This window comes from Pseudonaja textilis, chromosome 15 (genome assembly GCF_049901715.1).
Source record: "Pseudonaja textilis isolate UNSWEBS1 chromosome 15, rPseTex1.2, whole genome shotgun sequence".
NCBI lineage: Eukaryota > Metazoa > Chordata > Lepidosauria > Squamata > Elapidae > Pseudonaja > Pseudonaja textilis.
Window position 1 is genome coordinate 5,993,740 of NC_142004.1, and position 19,745 is coordinate 6,013,484.

Below are 19,745 nucleotides of genomic sequence, written 5' to 3' on the forward strand. Positions count from 1 at the left end.
GCTGGCATTTTTCGGTACGCGCTCCAATCTTGACATATTTAAAATCTTTCCCCTTTTCCTACTTGTTCTTTTTTTTTTTTTTAAAGGAGACATTTTCTTTTCAAGGACTCCTTCCCAGCTTTTTTCAAAAGCTTAGAATTGCAAACATGGTAGATAGCAACCATATCCCATTGTTAAGGGAACAGGCAAGCCCAATTATTTGCAAGATCCATAGATGTGGGGCTGATTCAAACACGCTAATGCTTCAAATGGTTTTGAATAACCCAGGAATACACCCACTTACTAGAGCTTTGATGCAAAAACCAGCTGCGTCTTCCCAGTATTTACAATGCTCAGTAATATCTTGGGGTGCCACAACAGCTCCTATTCTTAAATAAGAATATCTGCTTCAGTGTTTAAAGCCAACTGGAACAGGCCCATCACCCAAATATTTGCAATTTACTTGAACAGTTGCTGGGAAACAATGAAAAGGGTTAAGGCAGCCCCCTTAATCCAAATACTCAAGGGCTGGCTGCATACCCTTAATCTGCTTAGTGAATTAATACATTTTCTAGCCTTGCACAATACACCACATCAGAAATTAAACCAACTATCCAGCTTCACACAACTTGTTTTGCTACCCAAACAAAACAAAACCAACCGAAAACTTAGCAAGTTGTACGGACTGAGCTGCAAAAATTGTTCACAAGCTGGGATAACCATGCGACGGAAAGACAAGTCAGCATTCCCAGAAGATCAGCAAAAAGTTCTGGACAATTGTCCGGTCCTTGTAGAAGACGACAATCCCATTGCTACTTGGTGCAGACTCCGTGTACTAAAATAAACTTCTCTACCATCCCATCATCCCACTTCTAAGAGGAGGAAGAGGTCCTTCTGGCGCCCCAAAAGTGGTCACCTCAAAAATGCTCCCAAAGGAAGTCCTCCAAACTCAAGTGCCTACATTGGATTGAAGGCAACCTTCTCATCCCAATGTGTCCCCATCACTCGGAAGTCTCTATGGAGAAGACCCTTCCCCCAACAAGTTCTCTAGATCCTACCAGTGGGACCCTTATCTTATCCAAGGAGAGTGGGGGAAGCTAAGTGGTTTAGGGGGAGGCTCAATGGGGATGGAAGCTGGGAGCAGAAGCAAGGACCAAGGAAGCTGGAAGACCTTGGGCACATGGGCAATGTAGTCCTACCTCTCTAGAGGGTGATAGGAGCGAGGATCCAGCTAAAGGGCAAGAGGGTGCCTTATGAGCAATGTAATACGTAGTGGGGGAGAGAAGGGAGACAACAGTCCCCCTCAACATCCAAAAGCCCCCCCCCCCAGGGGGAGCATGGGGAGGCACTGGAAACAGGGACCAAGGAAGCTGGAATACCTTGGTTGCATGGGCAATGTAGTCCTACCTCTCTAGAGGGTTAGGAGCCAGGGTTCCTCTGAAGGGCAGCGGGTGGCTTATGGGAAATGTAATACAAAATGGGCTGGGGGGGGGAGGAGAGAGCATCTGGGGTCCCCAATATCTGGAAGCCCCCCCCCCTCCAAGCTGTGGGGATTGTGGGAAGCAAGGACTAACAACACTGAAGGAGCTTGGGTGCATGGGCCATGTAGTCCTACCTCTCTGGAGAGGGTGACAGGAGCAAGGATTCCTCCCAAGGGTAGGGAAGTGGCTTATGGGCAATGTAATGCAAAGTGAGCTGGGGGAAGAGAGCATCTGGGGTCCCGTCCCCCCCCAGGGGGGCACTGGGAGACACTGGAAACAAGGAAGCTGGAAGACCCTGGGTGCATGGGCAATGTAGTCCTACCTTTCTAGAGAGGGTGATAGGAGCAAGGAGTCCTCCAAGGGCAGGGAAGTGGCTTATGGGCAATGTAATAGAAAGGGGGGAGAAAGAGAGAGGCAACAGCTGTGCCACCCAAAAGCCCCCCCCAGAGGAGCGCTGGGGATTATGGGACAGATCCAAAGGGGGGGGGGGGAAGAGGCCTCCCTTTTAAGCCCTGCGAGAGCTGAGGATGATGGGCAACGTAGTCCCCGGCTTCCCCGCTAAGGATCCTCCTCCTCGCCCCCTTCTTCTTCCCCCTCCCCCCATCGTACCTGGCCGCAGCGGCTCGGTGATGCTGAGCACGAGGAGGAAGAGGAGGAGGAAGGTGCCGCTGTCCGCCTTGGGCACCATTTATCCTCCGTTCATCCTCCTCCCCCAGCGCAGCCACATCAACCCCGCGGGACGGGGCGGGGGGGCGGGGGGGGCCACAAGACAAAGGGGAAGGACCGCCGATAACAAAGCCGTCGCCGCCACGCCGCCTCCGGGAGCCCGCGAGGCCTCCTCTGCCGCCGCCGCCGCCTCCTCAGCCGCCGCCGCCGCCGCCTCGCTGAGGGGGGTCCGCCCGCCCGCAGCTCCGCTCGCAAGATGGCGGACGCATCGCCCCGCCGCTGCCGCTGCCGCGCCCCGCCCCCCCGCCGCCGCGCGGGCCAATCGGCGGCCCCCGGGGGGGAGGAGCCAAGCGGAGGTGGGAGGGAGGGTGTAAATTTGCATAGGCGCGTGGCGAAGGCGGAGGCGGCGCGCGCAGCAGCAGCAGCAGCAGCGGCGGGTGGGCGTGACAGTCGGAGCTCCCCAGGCTCCTCCCCTCCTCGTCGTACAGCGGGTAGCGAGGCGATATGGACCGCGAGGGGTCGTTCAAGCGAGGACTTCCCTGCGCTGGTTGGCCAGGAATGAAAAGTAGCTCTAATAAAGCTGGCCAGGTGTAGGTTTCGATCCCAAGAATGACCCTAATGCTTCTCAACTTGACCATAGTTGGGTCTGAGATGCTTCTTGCTAAGCGAGGCCGTGATGAAGTGAATTTTTTGCCCCGTTTTGCGACCGCTTCTCCTGATGCAGCAGTGGAGCAAATTGCTGAAGCGTCAGAGGGGCCAATCGCTTTGAAGCAGTTTGAGTGGATCCACAAAGTTAAATTGCTAACTGGTCGTTAAGTGAATCCGGCTTTCCCGTGGACTTCCCTTGCCAGGTCGTCGTCCTAGGGGATCACTGTTGTCATCTTTGTTTAACCACCCCCAGAATCCCTTGCAGTGTGGAGTCTGGGCAAGGGAATGGAGCTGAGTGTTTTATTGGCTGGATGCCCTTCCTGTCACCAATGCGGGGTTTTGTTCGGCTGATCTATTCTCATTGTGCCCAGAGAGAGAAATATCTGCCTCTACCTAGGTTCGAACTCACACCCTCCTGATTGTGAGGCTAGAGCTCCACAGCACTACTTCTCCCCCCATGACACTGTGACCGTCATAAATATGAGCGGTAGGAACAGTTACCAAGCATCCAAATTTTGTGACTGTGGGAATGCTGCAATGTTGGTAGTAAAATGGTTATAAATCACATTTTTCAGTGCCATTGTAACGTTGGACAGTCGCTAATCCGATGGTTGCAAGTCGAGGAGTACTTATAAAGTGATTTGTCAACAAAGTGATGAAGGAAATGCCAGAACTTTTCACCAGGCAGAATCCAAGTCATGTATTTGGGTTGTTTCATTAGTAATGTTTATTCTTATATATATTTCCCTGCCCAATTCCCGAGCCATCATCTCTGCTGAAATATATTGGTGCCTTCCCACCAGAAAAAAAAAAAATGTTTGCACTGAGTTCCTTTTCATAAACGTATTTCTTATTTGATGGGTTTGGGGAAAGTCTTCTTTTCCCAAGTAAAGAAACAAACCATAAATTAGCTTCTTTGTGGGGGGAAAAAAAACTAGCAGAAAAGCCACTGTTTTCCCACCTGTTTTTACAACGTATTTTTCTCTCTCTAATGTTTTAAAGCAATTCACCAAGTTTCCAGAACTCTCAAGTCTGGATTAATAAGTGTGAAACAAATTATGCCATGGCTGAAATTTTATTCCCCTTTCTCACAAAATACTTTGTTTTCGCTATATCCTTGTTAAAACAAATTTCGCTTCAAGTCATTAACAGTTTTAGTTCCGTGTTTCTCTTCCGCTGCTGAGGTTACAACACCCGTGACAATAAAATTACCTTGGTGCCGATAGAAGAGAATGTGTATAGCTCAGGGTTGAAGTATGAGGTCCTTGGTGCTCTCTGAGCTTGGTGGTTTTTCATGACTCGAGTTGGAAGGGACTTTGGAGGTCTTCTAGTCCACCCCCCCACCCCACCCCGCTCAAACAGGGGACACTATATTATTATCTTTGGAGAATCGGTTGCCCAACTCTCCTTTGGAACAGTTCACTATAATTATAATGTGCAAGAAATCTCATCGCTTGTCTTGTCTCTGGTTAAATGTAGAGTGAGCAGCCAAAAACACAAATCCAGCCTTTTTCTGGCACTCCTTTGCAGGACTATGATGGGAACATAGGTTCAATCAATCTGAATAGATCTGGAAGAGACCTTGGAGGTCTTCTAGTCTAAAGCAGGAGATCTTATACCATCCCATTCAAAGGGCTGTCCGTTCTCTTCTTAAAAGCCTCCGGTGAGGGAGCACCCACAACTTCTGAAGGCAACTTCTGTTCCACTGGCTAATCGTCCTGTTAGAAAGTTTCTCCTTAATTCCAGGTTGCTTCTCTCCCTGATTAGTTTCCATCCATTGCTTCTTCTGGGGCTTTGGAAAAGAACTTGACCCCCCCTCTTCTTTGGGTCAGCCCCTCAAATACTGGAAGGCTATCCTGTCACCCTCTGATGACCCAAAGGGGCGTGGCACAAAGGCAACACAGTCAAATAAGCAATGAGACCCTTTTATTATCTCCAACTTTGCCCCCAATGTCCAGGTTTCCTTCGGCTGGAGAAAAAAAACTCTCCCAAGAACAGCCTCTAACTGTAGAAAATTCAGTCCAAAACAAGATTACATACAAACTGTAACTAAAAATCCAAACAAACCAAGCTGAAGTAATTAACTTGACACGGCAGGAGATGGAATTTCAGGCTTGAAAGCATAGCAAAACTCACACAGTTTGGGAAGATAACAGGAACGCAGATAAGCCATGACGATACAAGATAAATTCACCTTTGCTCCCAACAACTTGCTGTGCGCAGCTTCCTCTTTTATACACTGTGTTCCCAGCTGCAGCTAATGAAGAGAATCAGGGCCCTTTCCTCCCCCATAAGCCACGCAACTCATATTGCTCCCTTCTCCGTTCCTCCCTGCGTGCCCTAGGATGAAGAGGGCGTGGGCCTGGGTCTTCCTCTGAATTTCCTTTCCCTTGCTCTACCTCTCCCCTGCTCTGCCCAGCCGAACTTTGCCCTTCCCAGTTTCTTCCACAGCCAAAGGAGCCACACTCCCACGCTCCCTGTCAGCTGTTTGGCTTCCCCCTCTAAGTCAGATTCCGACAGAGGCAGGATACCCCCTAAAGCCTTCTTTTCATTAAACTAGATACCCCCCCAATTCCAGCAACTGTCCTTCTCACAAGGCCGTGAGTTCCACTTGTTTCGTGAAGGACACGCCCCCCCCACATGCCATCCTTATGTGTTTCCCTACCCAAGCCCCTTAATAAACATCCTTCCAGTGTGGCCCCTTATGACGTCACCTGATGACCTCTTCAAAACACTGCTGGGAGTGGAGCCTAGCCTGGAGCCCCTTCAGATGGCCCTCTCCCCACCTCAAGGAATGTACCACTAAATGACAGTTCAGATGGGAGGTTGGCACGCCCCACCCTTGGCATCATGGACGATGCTGCTGTGCTTAAGAAAAAGGGTTACATTTTGGGCAACACCTTGGGCGAGAGCTCCTTCGCCAAAGTGAAGTCGGCTTACTCGGAGCGCCTGAAGATCAACGTGGCGGTGAAAATCACCGACCGGAGGAAAGTTCCCAACGAGTTCTTGGAGAAGTTCCTCCCTCGGGAGCTGGAGATCCTGTCCACCGTGAACCACTGCTCCATCATCAAAATCTACGAGATCTTCGAGACGGCGGGGAAAGTCTACATTGTGATGGAGCTCGGCATCCAGGGGGACTTGTTGGAGTTCATTAAGAGCAACCGGGGCCTGCCCGAAGAAGTGGCCTGCCGGATGTTCCGCCAGCTGTGTTGCGCCGTCAAATATTGCCACGACTTAGACGTGGTCCATCGCGACCTGAAGTGCGACAACATTCTCCTCGACAAGGACATGAACGTCAAGCTGTCGGATTTCGGCTTTTCCAAGCGCTGTTTCCGAAACGGCAACGGGAAAATCGTGCCCAGCGAGACGTTTTGTGGCTCGGCCGCTTACGCTGCTCCGGAGGTGATCCAAGGGATTCCTTACCACCCCAAAGTTTACGACATGTGGAGCCTAGGGGTGATCCTGTACGTGATGGTCTCCGGGTTCATGCCTTACGACGATTCGAACGTCAAACGGATGCTGCGCCTGCAGAAGGAACACCGCATCCTTTTTCCCGAGTTTCTCAGCCTGGAGTGCAAAGACTTGATTTTCCACATGTTGCAGCCGGATGTCTCCCACCGTCTACGAATCGAAGAGGTCCTCAACCACCCTTGGGTGCAAGGCAAGCACCTAAAGCCCTTCAAGTTGTGAGATTAGCTAAGATGGTAAAGTGCAAACCTAAAAATGTTATCCGGAATACTTATCGCTTTGCAGAATGCAGTAAACCCGAGAAAAAAATAAAAAATCTTTTCCTTCAGCAACCCTTGGCAGCGTTCTCCTGATTATTTTATTTTATTTCATGTGCACAGGGAGTCCTGGAGGTACAACAGTTTCATTTAGTGACCGTTGGAAGCAGGGGTGGGATTCAAAAAAATTTTTACTACCGGTTTGGTGGGCGTGGCTTGGTGGGCACACTTTGTGCATGTGCACACACTTTGCATGCACACGCGCGCCAAAAGTGCACTTTGCACAGGCGCAGAGGCATTCCAACTCACCTCCTGCAAGCCTGCACTTAGCAGCTGCCACGTGGCACTTGTGTGTGCCGCGCAAAGCAGCTATACAGGGAATAAAGGTGAATATCAGAGTCCAGGTGGGCTGTTGGGCCCAACAGCAGAGTATCGGAGAGAATCGGTTCGCTCTCTGCTGCTCATTGGCGCTACCGGCTCGGCAGAACTGGTCCAAACCAGTAGAATTGGTTCAAACCACTGGTTTGAAGTTACGACAGACTTGAACACTGGGCCCTATCCAACAAAACAAAATTCAGTGTAAGGAAAAGCAACATCTTACGCTTAGGCAAGAAAAACCGAAAGTATACATACAGACTGGGTGAAACCAGGTTTCATAGCAGTAACTTAAAGGGTTAGATTAACAGAGTTGGAAGGGACCTTGTAGGTCATCTAATCCGACCCCCCCCCATCCAAACAGGAGATCTTACACCGTTTCTGACAGATGGCAGTCCAATCTCTTCTTGAAAGCTTCCAGTGATAATGAAGCTCCCACAACTTCCGAAGGCAACTTCCGTTTCACCGGTTGATTGTTCTCACTAATTGTGAGAGGGATCTTGGAGTCTTAGTGGACAACCAGTTAAATATGAGCTAACAGAATGTGGTGGCAGCCGAAAAAGTCAATGCAATCCTAAGTTTTAAGTTTACGCAGCGACAGAGGGATTCAATCAAGGAAGGTACTAATACCACTCTATAAAGCCACACCTAGCATACTGCTTCCGGTTTTGGTCACCGCACTATCAAATAGATGTTGAGACTGTAGAAAGAGTGCAGAGAAGAGCAACCAGGATGATTAGGGGACAGGAGGCTAAAACATACGATAAACAGTTGCAGGAACTGGGCATGGCTGGTCAAGTGAAGAGAAGGACCAGGGGAGACAGGAGAGCATTGTTACAATATTTGAGGGGCCGCCCCAGAGAGGAGGAAGGGGTCAAGCTATTTTCCAAGGCACCTGAAGGCCAGATAAGGAACAATGAATGTAAACTGATCAAGGAGAGATTCAACCTGGAAATAAGGAGAGATTTTCTACTAGTGAGAGCAATCAACCCGTGGAACAGAAGTTGCCTTCTTTGGAAATTGTGGGACAAAGATTTGATTGGACCATGATGTGATGGACTGGTGGATGCAGGGGGATGGATTTCTCTTTTGGGAAGGGAAAACGCGGAACTCTCAGATACAGGTTTTCTCAGATCTGCCATTAGGACAACTCTCATAAAATGGAACTGTTTGAGGAAATGATTGTCTTGGAGTTTATTGGTTTGGAGTTGGTTATTGAAACGCTGACTACCTTCAAAAATTCACACTGTGGAAAAAGACCCAGGTCATTCTCTTCTAGGCCAACCAAGCCAGGATTCGAAGGGCAAATTTAGAACTGGAATCTTCTAATGAGTGCATATTGCATGAGTTACGGCTCCTTCCTGAACCATGTTGCTGCTGCTTTCTGGAGAACCCAAAAATCCATGACAAATCACTCTGGTGGCCTGCGTGTCTTTGCAGCTGGGTTTACGACGGCTCTCCCTTTAATCTAAGGTCCCTTCCGAATAATTTTGCAAAACTTAATGGAGAAGAAATGTCACCTTTAACAGGAAAGATTTAGCTTCTCCCTGCAGAGACACAGCCAATGTTCCTCATTATCTAGGACGGTGGACATTTCAAAGCTCTCCTCCCAGGAGCTGTCTGAGACACTCCAAGCTGGAATAGTTGGCTTTCTTAAAAAGAATCCCTCCCCCCTCACAGGTCTGTTTATCAAAGCTTTGATGTACCATCAAGGAGATGGGCTGTGCCTCATTGGTATGCAACTTTGGTTCCAACTGCGCGCATTTCTCCTTGAAAGGAAACTTAAGGAAAGGAAACTATCAGGGCTGAACTGTTGCCATACGGATTTTTGTTCCTGCCTTCTGCAGGAAATAGTTCCCTTGACAGCTGTTCGTTTCATGACCGTTGGAAAGTGACAACGCTTGCAAAGTCTTATGACCGGCTCTCACATCGACGAACGTTGCAGCGTCCCCACTGCCAACGGGATTGAAATTTGGGAACTTGGCCACAGGCAAGGATTTATGATCGAAGGTCATGCAATGGGCATTTGTAACCTGATCCCCCTGCTTGACAGTGTCAGACCTGTCCTGATCCGATCCTTTCGGAAGGAAAGACCCTCGACTCCCATTTGGCTACAGCAAAGAGTTCTTTTTACGAAAGATGTTGGTTGCAGTAAAATCAAGCCAGCTCTGAAATCTCCTCTGCTTGCTAGATAGAAAAATAAGGTTTGCCCCCAGCCCAGCCCACCCCCCATGACCAGTCCTTTTCCACCCAACCGGAGCTCGCCAAGATGTTTGGGGAGTAAATTGCCTATTTATTTCTCATGGGATACAGGTACAAACAGGATCCTGCTGTTCTGGTCCTTATCACCTGCTATTCCCCCACTCCAGATCTCCTATCATGTACACACACAAAGCTTTATTGCCCTTTTACCTTTCGCCCTCCCTCTTCCCCCTTTCATCCTTTTTTTATGGCTGGATACCTGTGGGAGCAGATCTGACACGAGGTCAATAGGGGACACCAGATCCCCTTCCCAAAAGTGTGACTCAATTGGAGGGATTCGCTTAACAACGGTGGCAAAAATGTCAACATTGGGTGCAAGATACTTCGTTAAGCAAGACCACCTTGGAATTCTGGTCCCAATTGTAATACCTAAGTCAAGGAGCTGCTGAACTGTGTTTGTGACCAAAGTGTTGATTCACAGCCATGATGTGAAAAAATGAAGACCTATTGACCTCATAAGATATAGGCCCAGCGTTAAGTCCCTACCAGGGGTGGGATTCAAATATTTTAACAACCAGTTCTGTGGGCATGGCTTAGTTGGTGGGTGTGGCTTGGTGGTCATGTTATTGGCTGGGCATGGCCCAGTCAATATCACTCACAACAAGGCACACATCTCCTCGCCTGGCCTCTCATGACTGTAGGGATGCTGCAACAGTCGTAAGTGTGAAAAATGGTCATAAGTCACTTTTTTCAGTGCCATTGTAACTTTGAATGGTCACTCCACACAAGCAAAGCACCTTCAAAGGAGGGGAAAAAACTCCAGAGAAGTTCCAGAGACAGGAAGTCTAGGCCTGCCAAGACCGTAATAAGGGTTAACGGAGAGGCGGTTTCCGTAAGCAACACCAGAATGTTTCCTTCCTGCCTTCCTTACAGGATTAGCCCAGTAATTTCTTCTAACAACCGGTTCTCTGAACTGCTTAGAATGTTCTCTATTCTAGAGAATAGGTGCGAACTGGTAGAATCCCACCTCTGTTTATAAAAGCTAGATGATAATACGAAGTCAGAACCATGGACTGTTCTCTCCAGAGCAAATTCTGGGTGATTTTACAGATTCTTTTGGATTCAAACTCTGCTCTTCGATTCGCCAAAATTCCCAGTGTAATTTCTAACTGAATGCAAATGTAAATGCAATGAACATTTGCACAACCTCCATGAAAAAGAACCTTAATGCCAAATGGTAAAAAAAAAAAACACAGACATTACAATTAAATGAGCCTACAGCTTTGAAAGACTAGGTTACTGAGGAACACCAAAGAAATAAAATATATAAACAGCTATTGAAACTTATTTAAAAAGTGAAAAAGGGTAGATTTGCGGTGTAGTACTAACCTCTTTCAAGCTCAGTTACATCTCATCTACCTATTTTTACAAAGCTTTAAAATCTATTGGTAGTATCAAAATGGCGCAAAGGTGCTTTTTTCAAGAGGCAACTGAACTTTTGTTTTTCCTTGAGGACATTTCACTTCTCATCCAAGAAGCTTCTTCAGGTTTTGCTGAATGGTGCAGAATAGAAGGATTTTTATTCCTTGCAGGCTTCTGGTTGTTAGCAGAGAGATTCACCCAAGAGCGCTAAGGAACACTTGACTGCAAGGGAATATCAATCCTTCCATTATGCACCATTCACTCAGAACTGAAGAAGCTTCTTGGATGAGACGTGAAAGGTCTTCAAGGGGAAAAAAACGAAGTTGCCTCTTGAAAAAGCACCTTTGGGACAACCATGATCTGGATGCCTGAGAATTTCTGTAGACATGCAGTGTCAAAATATTTCAATTCTTTTGGGCTAGGCCCTTGTTTTGTGTTGCTATTTGTTATCCTTACATCAGTCCCTCCAGTTCTTTGAATGTGATGCTGTTCGAACCAAGTACAGCCCTCAACTCAATTTGGGTTCCAGTGCATAAAACTCAAGTGAGCAGGAGGTATCCCTGCCATCGACAAAAGGAACCGAGGCTTCAGTCTTTTCCAGATCAAACCAATTTCATGCCCTCGCTTGATATCAATGGGCACTAAAATATTTTTTAAAAAACACACACACACACCAAAAGAAAATTAAGATTATAGTGGATCGTGGGTAGTTTGGTCCTCCCCACCTCTAGAGTTCTAAAAAAAAAAGTCCAGGGATGCAGAAGACAGAGAACAGCAAAAGGAGACCATATCTATAGATACTTACGCTTAGGAAGTTCATCCCTTCTCCAACATGTCAACCATGACTCTTGTTTGCTTCCAAGTTGAGTGGTGTATCTTCGGTCAAGGACCAAACACGGCTTGGCTTTGTGACATCATGGAAGGATGTTAAGAATTCTGCTGCCTTCAACTTAAGGAGAGAAAGACCATTCTGAAATCTGGACGGAAAGGGGGCCAGCTGAGGTAGGTCAACTTGAAGTTCCTCAGGGTTGCCTCAAGAGACGATGGATGACGCCGAGGTCCTTAAAAAGAGAGGCTACATTATGGGGATCAACCTCGGAGAGGGTTCGTACGCAAAAGTGAAGTCTGCCTATTCCGAACGGCTGAAGTGTAACGTGGCGGTCAAGATCATCGACAAGAAGAAAGCTCCCCGAGACTTCCTGGAGAGGTTCCTCCCCCGAGAGATTGAGATGTTGGCCAGGGTGAAGCACCACGCCATCGTCAAGACCTATGAAATCTTCGAGACCTCCGAAGGGAAAGTGTACATCGTCACTGAACTGGGCGTCCAAGGAGACCTGTTGGAGTTTATCAAGAAGAAGGGAGCCATTCCCGAAGAGATCGCCCGCAAGATGTTCAACCAGTTAGCCAGCGCCATTAAATATTGCCACGAGCTGGACATCGTCCACCGGGACCTGAAATGCGAGAACTTGCTCCTGGATAAAGAATACAACATCAAACTGACAGACTTCGGCTTCTCCAAACGCCTGTCTCGGGACGATGACGGGCGGTCATCCTAGCAAAACCTTCTGCGGCTCCGCAGCCTACGCCGCGCCCGAAGTGCTCCAGGGCATCCCTTACCAGCCCAAGGTTTACGACATCTGGAGCATGGGCGTTGTGCTGTTCATCATGGTCTGTGGCTCCATGCCTTATGACGAGTCCAACATTAAAAAGATGCTCAAGCTTCAGAAGGAACACAGAGTCCATTTCCCCCGGTCCAAAATCCTCTCGGTGGAATGCAAGGACCTCATCTACCATATGCTTCAGCCCGACGTGACTCGACGGCTCTGCATCGAGGAGGTTTTGATGCACAACTGGATGCAGGAACCCAAAGCCGTTTCAGACTCCGCACTGGTCAAACCGGGGGAATGTTCGCAGCAGCACAGCCAGATCCGATCCCTCTTTGGGAAGGAGAGCGGCCCGCAGCCTTCGGATAACGAGCAAGTGGAAAAAGAAATACGGCACGAGGATCTAGAGAATCTCTCGGAGGAGATGCAAAGGACTTCCCTCTGAAAGGAAGGCGTCCTCTCAAGTTATCTCCCCACTCCCCCAAAAATTGGTTTCCAAGACTGCCAAATTCAATGATTTCTTTTGAAAAAGCTGGGTTCTAGGTTTTGCCAAGAGACAAAGGGTTGGATGAGGCAAACAGGAAGTGTGAAGCCCTTTCACCTTATTTTGGAAGATCCAGGGCCTCTAACAGGTCCATATTTCTATATTTCTTATTAGCACAAAATCAGAATGAGTCCCCCCCCCCCGATGGTTAAATCTTCTCCAAATGAAAGATTGGAAGGGGGGGGATGCGAACGATCTTGAACCGTGGTCTCTCTAAATAAACTGGTGTTTATGCTACCATAAAATCTACTCTTATCACATCTAAGAGGCTGAAGACCCGTCTGTTTATAGAATCAGCCAACGTCTTGTGCTTTTGGGGGAAGACGGGGTGGATTTCTTTACACTTTTCATTTAGCAGCTTCTGTCAAAAACCAAACAAAGAAAGCCCCAAGGTATGTAAATGGCCTCTGCGTAATTGTTTTAAAATGAACATATAAAATGGTAAAGTCTCCCTTGAGTTCAGCTTGAATACTGGAGATTTATTTTTGGTTTTCTTAGCAACAACACAGTAGCACAATCATCTGGGTTTTCCTTTTAATTTCTCAATCTGGTTTCTGAAAATGCTTGGCACCCTACTCATTTTTTACTCCCATTATCAGGCCATTATACAATTCCTGCTCCTCTTAGTCCTCCTTCTCTTCTTCCTTCTCCTCTTTCTCCTCTTCTTAGTCGTTCTCATCTTCCTTCTCTTCATCCTCCTCTTTCTCCTCATCTTAGTCCTTCTCCTCTTCTTCATTCTCTTTTTCCTCCTCTTCTTAGTCCTTCTTCTCCATCTTCTCTTCCTCTTCCTCCTCCTCCTCTTCTTAGTCCTTTTCCTCCTCCATCTCCTCGTCCTCTTTCTCCTTTTCTTAATCCTTCTCTTTCTCCTTAGTCCTTCTCCTTCTCTTCTTAATTCCTCTCGTCTTCCTTCTCTTCATCCTCCTCTTTCTCCTCCTCATCTTCTTAGTCCTTCTCCTCCTCTTCCATTCCCTCTTCCTCCTCCTCCTCCTCTTCCTCGTCCCTCCTCCCATCCCTCATCAGTCACCATCTGCCTGGCTACCTGTGCTACTTCTCTCATGATCGTTATTATATTTTTATCCTGCCTTTTTAATACATAAGTCCAGGTAGCAAATATATCTAATACTCCCGACCACTATTATGAGGTCTTATCTCAGAATTCAATAGAAATGGGAAGCCAGAGAGATACCCAAGCTAATATAAATAGAATAAGGAAAAGCATCCAAGTTAGGGAATTCTGGGAATTGAAGTCCACATGTTTTTAAGCGGTCAATCCCCAAAAGTGCTAATTCAAAAAGCAACTGGACTTACTTTGTTTTTCCTTGAAGACATTTCACTTCTCATCCCAGACACTTCTTCAGTTCTGACTGAACAGGGGAGAATGGATGGATTTATATTCTTTGCAGTCATCTGGTTGTTAGCACTCCCTCTGAGAGTCCTTCCATCCTCCACCATACAGTCAGAACTGAAAAAGCTTCTTGGATGAGAAGTGAAACATTTTCAATTTGAAAAAAAAAACAAGAAAGGCCAGTTGCCTTTTGAAAAATCACCTTTGGGGCAACCATGACCTGGACGACTGAGAATCTTCACAGACTTTTAAAGGGGTCACTTTGAGAAGCACTGGGTTACCCCTTCCTCCCAACAGCATGTTACTAATACGAACAGTGGCTCCATTGCCTGGGAACAGTGCCACCGAAATTCAGGCACTGCACCTGGGGCTGAGCAAAGAGAATAGCAATAGCCCTTAGACTTATACACCGCTTCACAGTGCTTTACAGACCACTCTAAGCGGTTTACAGAGTCAACATAATTGCCCCCAACAATCTGGGTCCTCATTTTTCCCACCTCAGAAGGATGGAAGGCTGAATCAACCTTGAGCTGGTCAGGATCGAATGGCTGGCAGTGGGCAGAGTCAGCCTGCAATGCTGCTTTCTAACCAGTGCACAATGGATGGATGGATGGATGGATGGATGGATGGAAGGGCAATAGCACTTCGACTTATATATCACTTCACAGTGTTTTCCAGCCCTCACTAAGTGGTTTACAGAGTCAGTTTTATGGCCTCCAACAACCTGGGTCCTCATTTTACCAACCTCAGAATGATGGAAGGCTGACTCAACCTTGAGACTGGTCAGATTTGAACGGCCAAACTGCAGGCAGCCGGCAGGCAGCAGAAGTAGCCTGCAGTACTGCACTCTAACCACTGCGCCATCATGGCTCAGAAGAAGAAGTTGGTGTCACCACATGATTTTTGCAAGACTGAAAGGCAATGTGTGAAGACACAACGCCTGCACAAGATGATGCAAGCCCTGAGAAATTTAAGCGTATGCAATATAAGTGGAGTTTGTTTATTCGCATTGAGGGAGAACGTCTCACACATGCAAGAAACGGTCGTAAGTCCCCTTTCTCAGTGCCGTTGTAACTTCGGCCGCTAAATGAACTGTTATAAGTCAAGGACTACTTGTACAACAGGCTCACTGATCAGATGCAGCGTGAAAGTTTGTACATGTCGTGAGCTAATCTTTCTCTTCCAGTGTTATCTGGTATTTAAAAGAGACAGCCCAGAACCATGAAGGCTGATGGCTATTGGAGGCTGACCCGTAATCTACTCTTTCAAAATCATCTTGAATTTGTGGTCATGTACCATAATGGTTAGGGAATGTGGAGGCTGAGTGGCTAAGACGCTGAGCATGCCGATCAGAAAGGTCGGCAGTTTGGCTGTTTGAATCCCTAGCGCCGTATCGCGGAGTGAGCTCCCGTTACTTGTCCCAGCTTCTGCCAACCTAGCAGTTCGAAAGCACATTTTAAAAAAATGCAAGTAGAAAAACAGAGACGTTTAGTCCTGCCAGCCACATGACCATGGAGACCTCTTTGGACAGCACTGGCTCTTCGGCTTTGTAACGGAGATGAGCACTGCCCCCTAGAGTTGGAAACGAGTAGCACACATTTGCGAGGGGAACTTTTACCTTTAGCTTACCATAATGGCTGTCCCAACGGTACACATAAAAATTTCCTTTTACACTTTTATTTGTCTGGGTTCATGACTCATGTAATCTGCCTCTCTCCACGCACCCCTCCCCAAAAACCAGGCATGATTTATTTGCAATTTTAATGAAAGCGGAGAGCCTTGGTTAGGTGCTTAAATATAACAAGTGATGAAATGGTTGAGCACAGGATTGGACTCGATCTCCAAGGTCCTTCTCACCTGTCATTCTGTCCTGTTGTTAACGTTTGTCACAAATTGGAGGACATTTTTAAAATCTGGTGTATTGCTACGGAATAACTTAAACAATGGAGATCAGCGCTTCTCTTGGACATAGTTCATCGGTTCTTCTCAGAATTTACAAGCCAGCCAAATTCAATCTTGAGAAGATAATCCAGAGTTTGAGCAAATACAGGGAGGTAATTCCCCTCCCCATCCTTATAAACCAATCGATTAAACAGCAAATCTTGAAAAGCCAATTTGAAGGAAATCGAGATATTTTTCACACAGAACATTGCAAGCATCCTTCTCTTTGGAGTACACCAGAATTTAAAAGCAAGCAAAAAAATAAAAAAATAAAAAGCATGGGATGAGATCTTTAAAATTTCTCTGAACATTTAAAGATGGTTTACTTCAAATGAGGCCAAACAAAAGTGCTCCTGCCTTTGGCTTGGAGATTATCTGGCTCCCAGCAAGGGAGACCAATTCTCCCATTATTTCTCTCAGCTTAAACAGAATAACAGTTTGAAGGGGCCTTGGAGATCATCTAATCCATCCCCGAGCTCAGGCAGGAAACACTATACCACTTCAGACAAATGGTTGTTCAATCTCTTCTTTAAAACTTCCAGCGTTGGAGCATTCACAACTTCTGGAGGCAAGTTGTTCCACGGGTTAATTGTTCTGTCAGGACAATTAGTCCTTAGGACTAAGTTGTTTCTCTCCTTGATTAGTTTCCATCCATTCTTTCTTGTCCGTCCTTCAGTGCGTTGGAGAATAGCTTGACCCTTTCTTCTTTGTGCAGCCCCAGGTCCTTTTCATTGCTCATACCCAATTCCTGAAACTGTTGCTTCAGGTTTTAGCCTCCAGTCCCCTAATCATCCTGGTTGCTCTTCTCTGTACTCTTTCTAGAGTCTCAACGTCTTTTTTACGTCATGGTGACCAAAATTGGATGCAGTATTCCAAGTGTGGCCTTATTACCAAGGTTTCATAAAATGGTATTAACACTTTCATGTGATCTTGCTTCTATTCCTTATGTTAATGCAGCCTAGGATTGTGTTGGCAGGACAATTCTCACTCATATTTAAGTAATCGTTCACTAGGGCTCCAAGATCCCTCTCCGTTACTACTATTGATCCAGGTACCACCTATACTATAGCTTTGCATTTGGTTTTTCTTGCCTCAGTGTAAAGCCTTACTTTTGTCTACACTGAATTTTATTTTGTTAAGATAGGGCCCAGTGTTCAAGTCTGTTGAGATACTGCTGGATTTTGAGACTATATTCTGGAGTATTCCTGCCAGCTTGGTGTCATCTGCAAATCTCACGAGTTCCCCTTCTATCCCCTCGTCCCGATGAGGCTGAGCAAGAACGCTCTTGCCACTGGCTTCGAAGCTACCTGGGTCCAAGCAATGGAGATCAATTTGCCCAGTATTTCTCTCGGCTTTATGACGTCACATGGAAACAGCATCCTTTAAACAATGCCCAAGGTTCCATTCCAAGTAGCCACCAAGGGCTTCCAGAGCAGGAAACGGATAATCTCCTGATGACCACATGCCATGGAACAGACAATAAATGGCTGAACGCATACGTCAACCATGTGACCAAACTTCTCATAACCACAGCCTACAGCATCATGGACGATGCTGCTATCCTTAAAAAAAGGGGCTACATCATGGGCGGGAATTTAGGGGAAGGGTCATATGCCAAAGTGAAATCTGCCTTCTCGGAACGGCTGAAGTTCGATGTAGCTATCAAAATCATTGACCGGAAGAAGGCGCCTCCCGATTTCTTGGAGCGGTTTCTCCCGAGAGAAATAGATATCTTGGCCAAAGTCAACCATCACTCCATCATCAAAACCTACGAGATCTTCGAGACCTCCAATGGCAAAGTCTACATTGTGATGGAGCTCGGTGTCCAGGGAGACTTGTTAGAATTCATCAAGCTGAAAGGGGAGATGCCCGAAGACATCGCTCGCAAGATGTTCCGTCAGCTGGGCGCCGCTATTAAATACTGCCACGACAGCGACATCGTGCATCGGGATTTGAAGTGCGAGAATCTTCTCCTGGACAAAGATTACCACATTAAACTTTCGGACTTTGGCTTCGCCAAGCGCCTGGTTCGGGACGAAGACGGCAAAGTTATTTACAGCAAAACCTTCTGCGGTTCTGCTGCTTACGCCGCCCCGGAGGTCTTACAGGGAATCCCTTACGAGCCCAAAATTTATGACATGTGGAGTCTGGGTGTTATCCTCTACATCATGGTCTGTGGCTCCATGCCTTACGACGACTCGAACATCCGGAAAATGTTACGGTTGCAGAAGGAGCACAGGGTCCATTTCCCCAAGTCCAAAAACCTGACCATCGAATGCAAGGATCTCATTTATCGCATGCTTCAACCCGACGTGTCCCGACGGTTGCGCATCGAGGAGGTTTTAAGTCACATATGGGTGCAGCCCGGCAAAATCAGAGCGATTTCGGCCACGTCCGTCGGGAAGAACGGAGAGAGTTCGCGGAGCACGGGCGAGCAAAAGCCAGAGCACCGATCCGAACGGGAGAAGAACCACAAAAGCGAATCCAAACAGACCATCGGCTCCAACGCGGCTCCTCGGCTGGAAGCGGTTGAAGAAGTGGAGGAGGTCGCTGAAGTAGAGAAGCATGATGAAGAAGTGGAGAAGATTGCAGAAGAGTTCGAAACCAACCTTTGACGTTCAACGGATGCCCTCGTCCCCAAAGCTGCAAGACCCTCACTAACAGGTCGCCCAGGTAACCGGCTGGAGGGAGCGGTGTGTGGAATAAAGATAAGAGCTAAGCAGAAGACGTGATCTGAAACTAAAGACCACGTACTGAACAAGTCTTTCTGAATCAGCACCTTATTGCAGGCTGAAAGGCCGTTTTATTAAATATTTTTTAAATGGATAAAACCCTGGGCTGTAGCTGGCAACTACTCATGAATCTTAGCCATACATTCAGAAGGCAGGAAGACGTGGTTCAACTACTGGAAAGGGACAACACTCCACGGCCAACTCTCCACGGCCAACTCGCCAGAGGACAATTCAATAATTCAATTTAATGTGGTTTTTTTTTAAAAAAAAATTAAAAAGTATTTTAATTTTCGTCATTCACATTTTGTTTCCTCCCTCTTTTGGCATCCTTGCTTTAATGATCTCGTTGCACCATTTCTTCAGTATTTAGTGTAACTCTTGCCCTGCGGCAAGTTGGCCGGAGTAGAATTGGACATGGCGTGTGGTAGGTGCTCCACCACAGGAGACTTTTAAGAAGAGACTGGACAGCCAACTCTCTGAAATGGTATAGGGCCGTGATGGCGAACTTATGGCACGTGTGCCAGAAGTGGCACGCCAGCCATCGCCTGTTGCTCTTCTATGTTCCAGCATGTGCATGTGCATTGGCTAGCTGGTCTTCATGTGTCCGCGCTCCTCCAGTTTCTGACCCTCCCTCATGCACACCGAGAAGCTGCTCTTTCGGTTTCCAGTGCTTTCCCACGCACGCAGGCGCGCTCCTGTTTCAGCACATGGGTGCCGGAAAGGTTTCCCAACACTTACAGGGTCTCCTGCTTGAGCAGGGGGTTGGACTAGAAGGCCTTCCAAGGTCCCTTCCGGTTCTACTCTGATTGAAATACAATGCACCCCATTATGAAGGCCCCATTCACGAGAGAGACATTCATAAGACTAATTGGTTTAGATTGATCCTAACCCTAACCCTAACAGCAATTGCATAGAATTCCTTCCAGTTTCTAGCAACCCCCCCCAAAAAAAAAAACATTGGGGAAAATGGTTCATTTAATGGCCTTAAAGTCGCCGTTAACGGTTTTTGCTTAATGCATGCTGCAAAAAAAATGTCAAAAAAATTAGGTTTGGTCACATGAGGCTTTGGCTTACAACCGCA

At 47.2% G+C, this 19,745-nt stretch overlaps 4 protein-coding genes across 7 annotated transcripts in view; 3 read left to right on the forward strand and 1 right to left on the reverse strand.

Annotated features, from left to right (window-relative positions):
* The window catches only part of DGCR2 (DiGeorge syndrome critical region gene 2), a 36,633-nt gene extending 34,202 nt beyond the window's left edge, over positions 1 to 2,431 (reverse strand). For 2 of the 4 annotated variants that reach the window (XM_087913347.1, XM_087913346.1), the window contains exon 1: positions 2,070 to 2,417. In XM_087913347.1, the coding sequence (XP_087769473.1) occupies positions 2,070 to 2,148 (79 nt within the window). In that variant the 5' untranslated portion in view covers positions 2,149 to 2,417. Of the gene's footprint in view, positions 1 to 2,069 lie in introns of all 4 variants that reach the window. The other 2 variants (XM_087913345.1, XM_087913344.1) reach the window with 2 other exon arrangements.
* A 3,140-nt stretch (positions 2,432 to 5,571) lies between these two features.
* LOC113452341 (testis-specific serine/threonine-protein kinase 2-like) lies at positions 5,572 to 6,483 on the forward strand. The gene has a single exon (XM_026723795.2). The coding sequence runs from the start codon at positions 5,625 to 5,627 to the stop codon at positions 6,462 to 6,464; it is 840 nt and encodes a 279-aa protein (XP_026579580.1). The 5' UTR covers positions 5,572 to 5,624; the 3' UTR covers positions 6,465 to 6,483.
* Positions 6,484 to 11,541: 5,058 nt separating this feature from the next.
* On the forward strand, positions 11,542 to 12,547 carry LOC113452351 (testis-specific serine/threonine-protein kinase 1-like). The gene is given in 2 exon segments (XM_026723806.2): positions 11,542 to 12,050; positions 12,052 to 12,547. Coding segments are annotated over 2 exon segments (1,005 nt in total).
* Positions 12,548 to 17,365: 4,818 nt separating this feature from the next.
* Positions 17,366 to 18,547, forward strand: LOC113452339 (testis-specific serine/threonine-protein kinase 1-like). The gene has a single exon (XM_026723792.2). It carries the CDS (start codon positions 17,387 to 17,389, stop codon positions 18,545 to 18,547), a length of 1,161 nt encoding a protein of 386 aa, XP_026579577.1. The 5' UTR covers positions 17,366 to 17,386.
* The last annotated feature ends 1,198 nt before the right edge of the window (positions 18,548 to 19,745 follow it).

Bases quoted from the DNA above. Each gene is read 5' to 3' on its own strand.
- LOC113452341 (XM_026723795.2), top strand. From the start codon at position 5,625: ATGGACGATGCTGCTGTGCTTAAGAAAAAGGGTTACATTTTGGGCAAC.
- LOC113452339 (XM_026723792.2), top strand. From the start codon at position 17,387: ATGACCACATGCCATGGAACAGACAATAAATGGCTGAACGCATACGTC.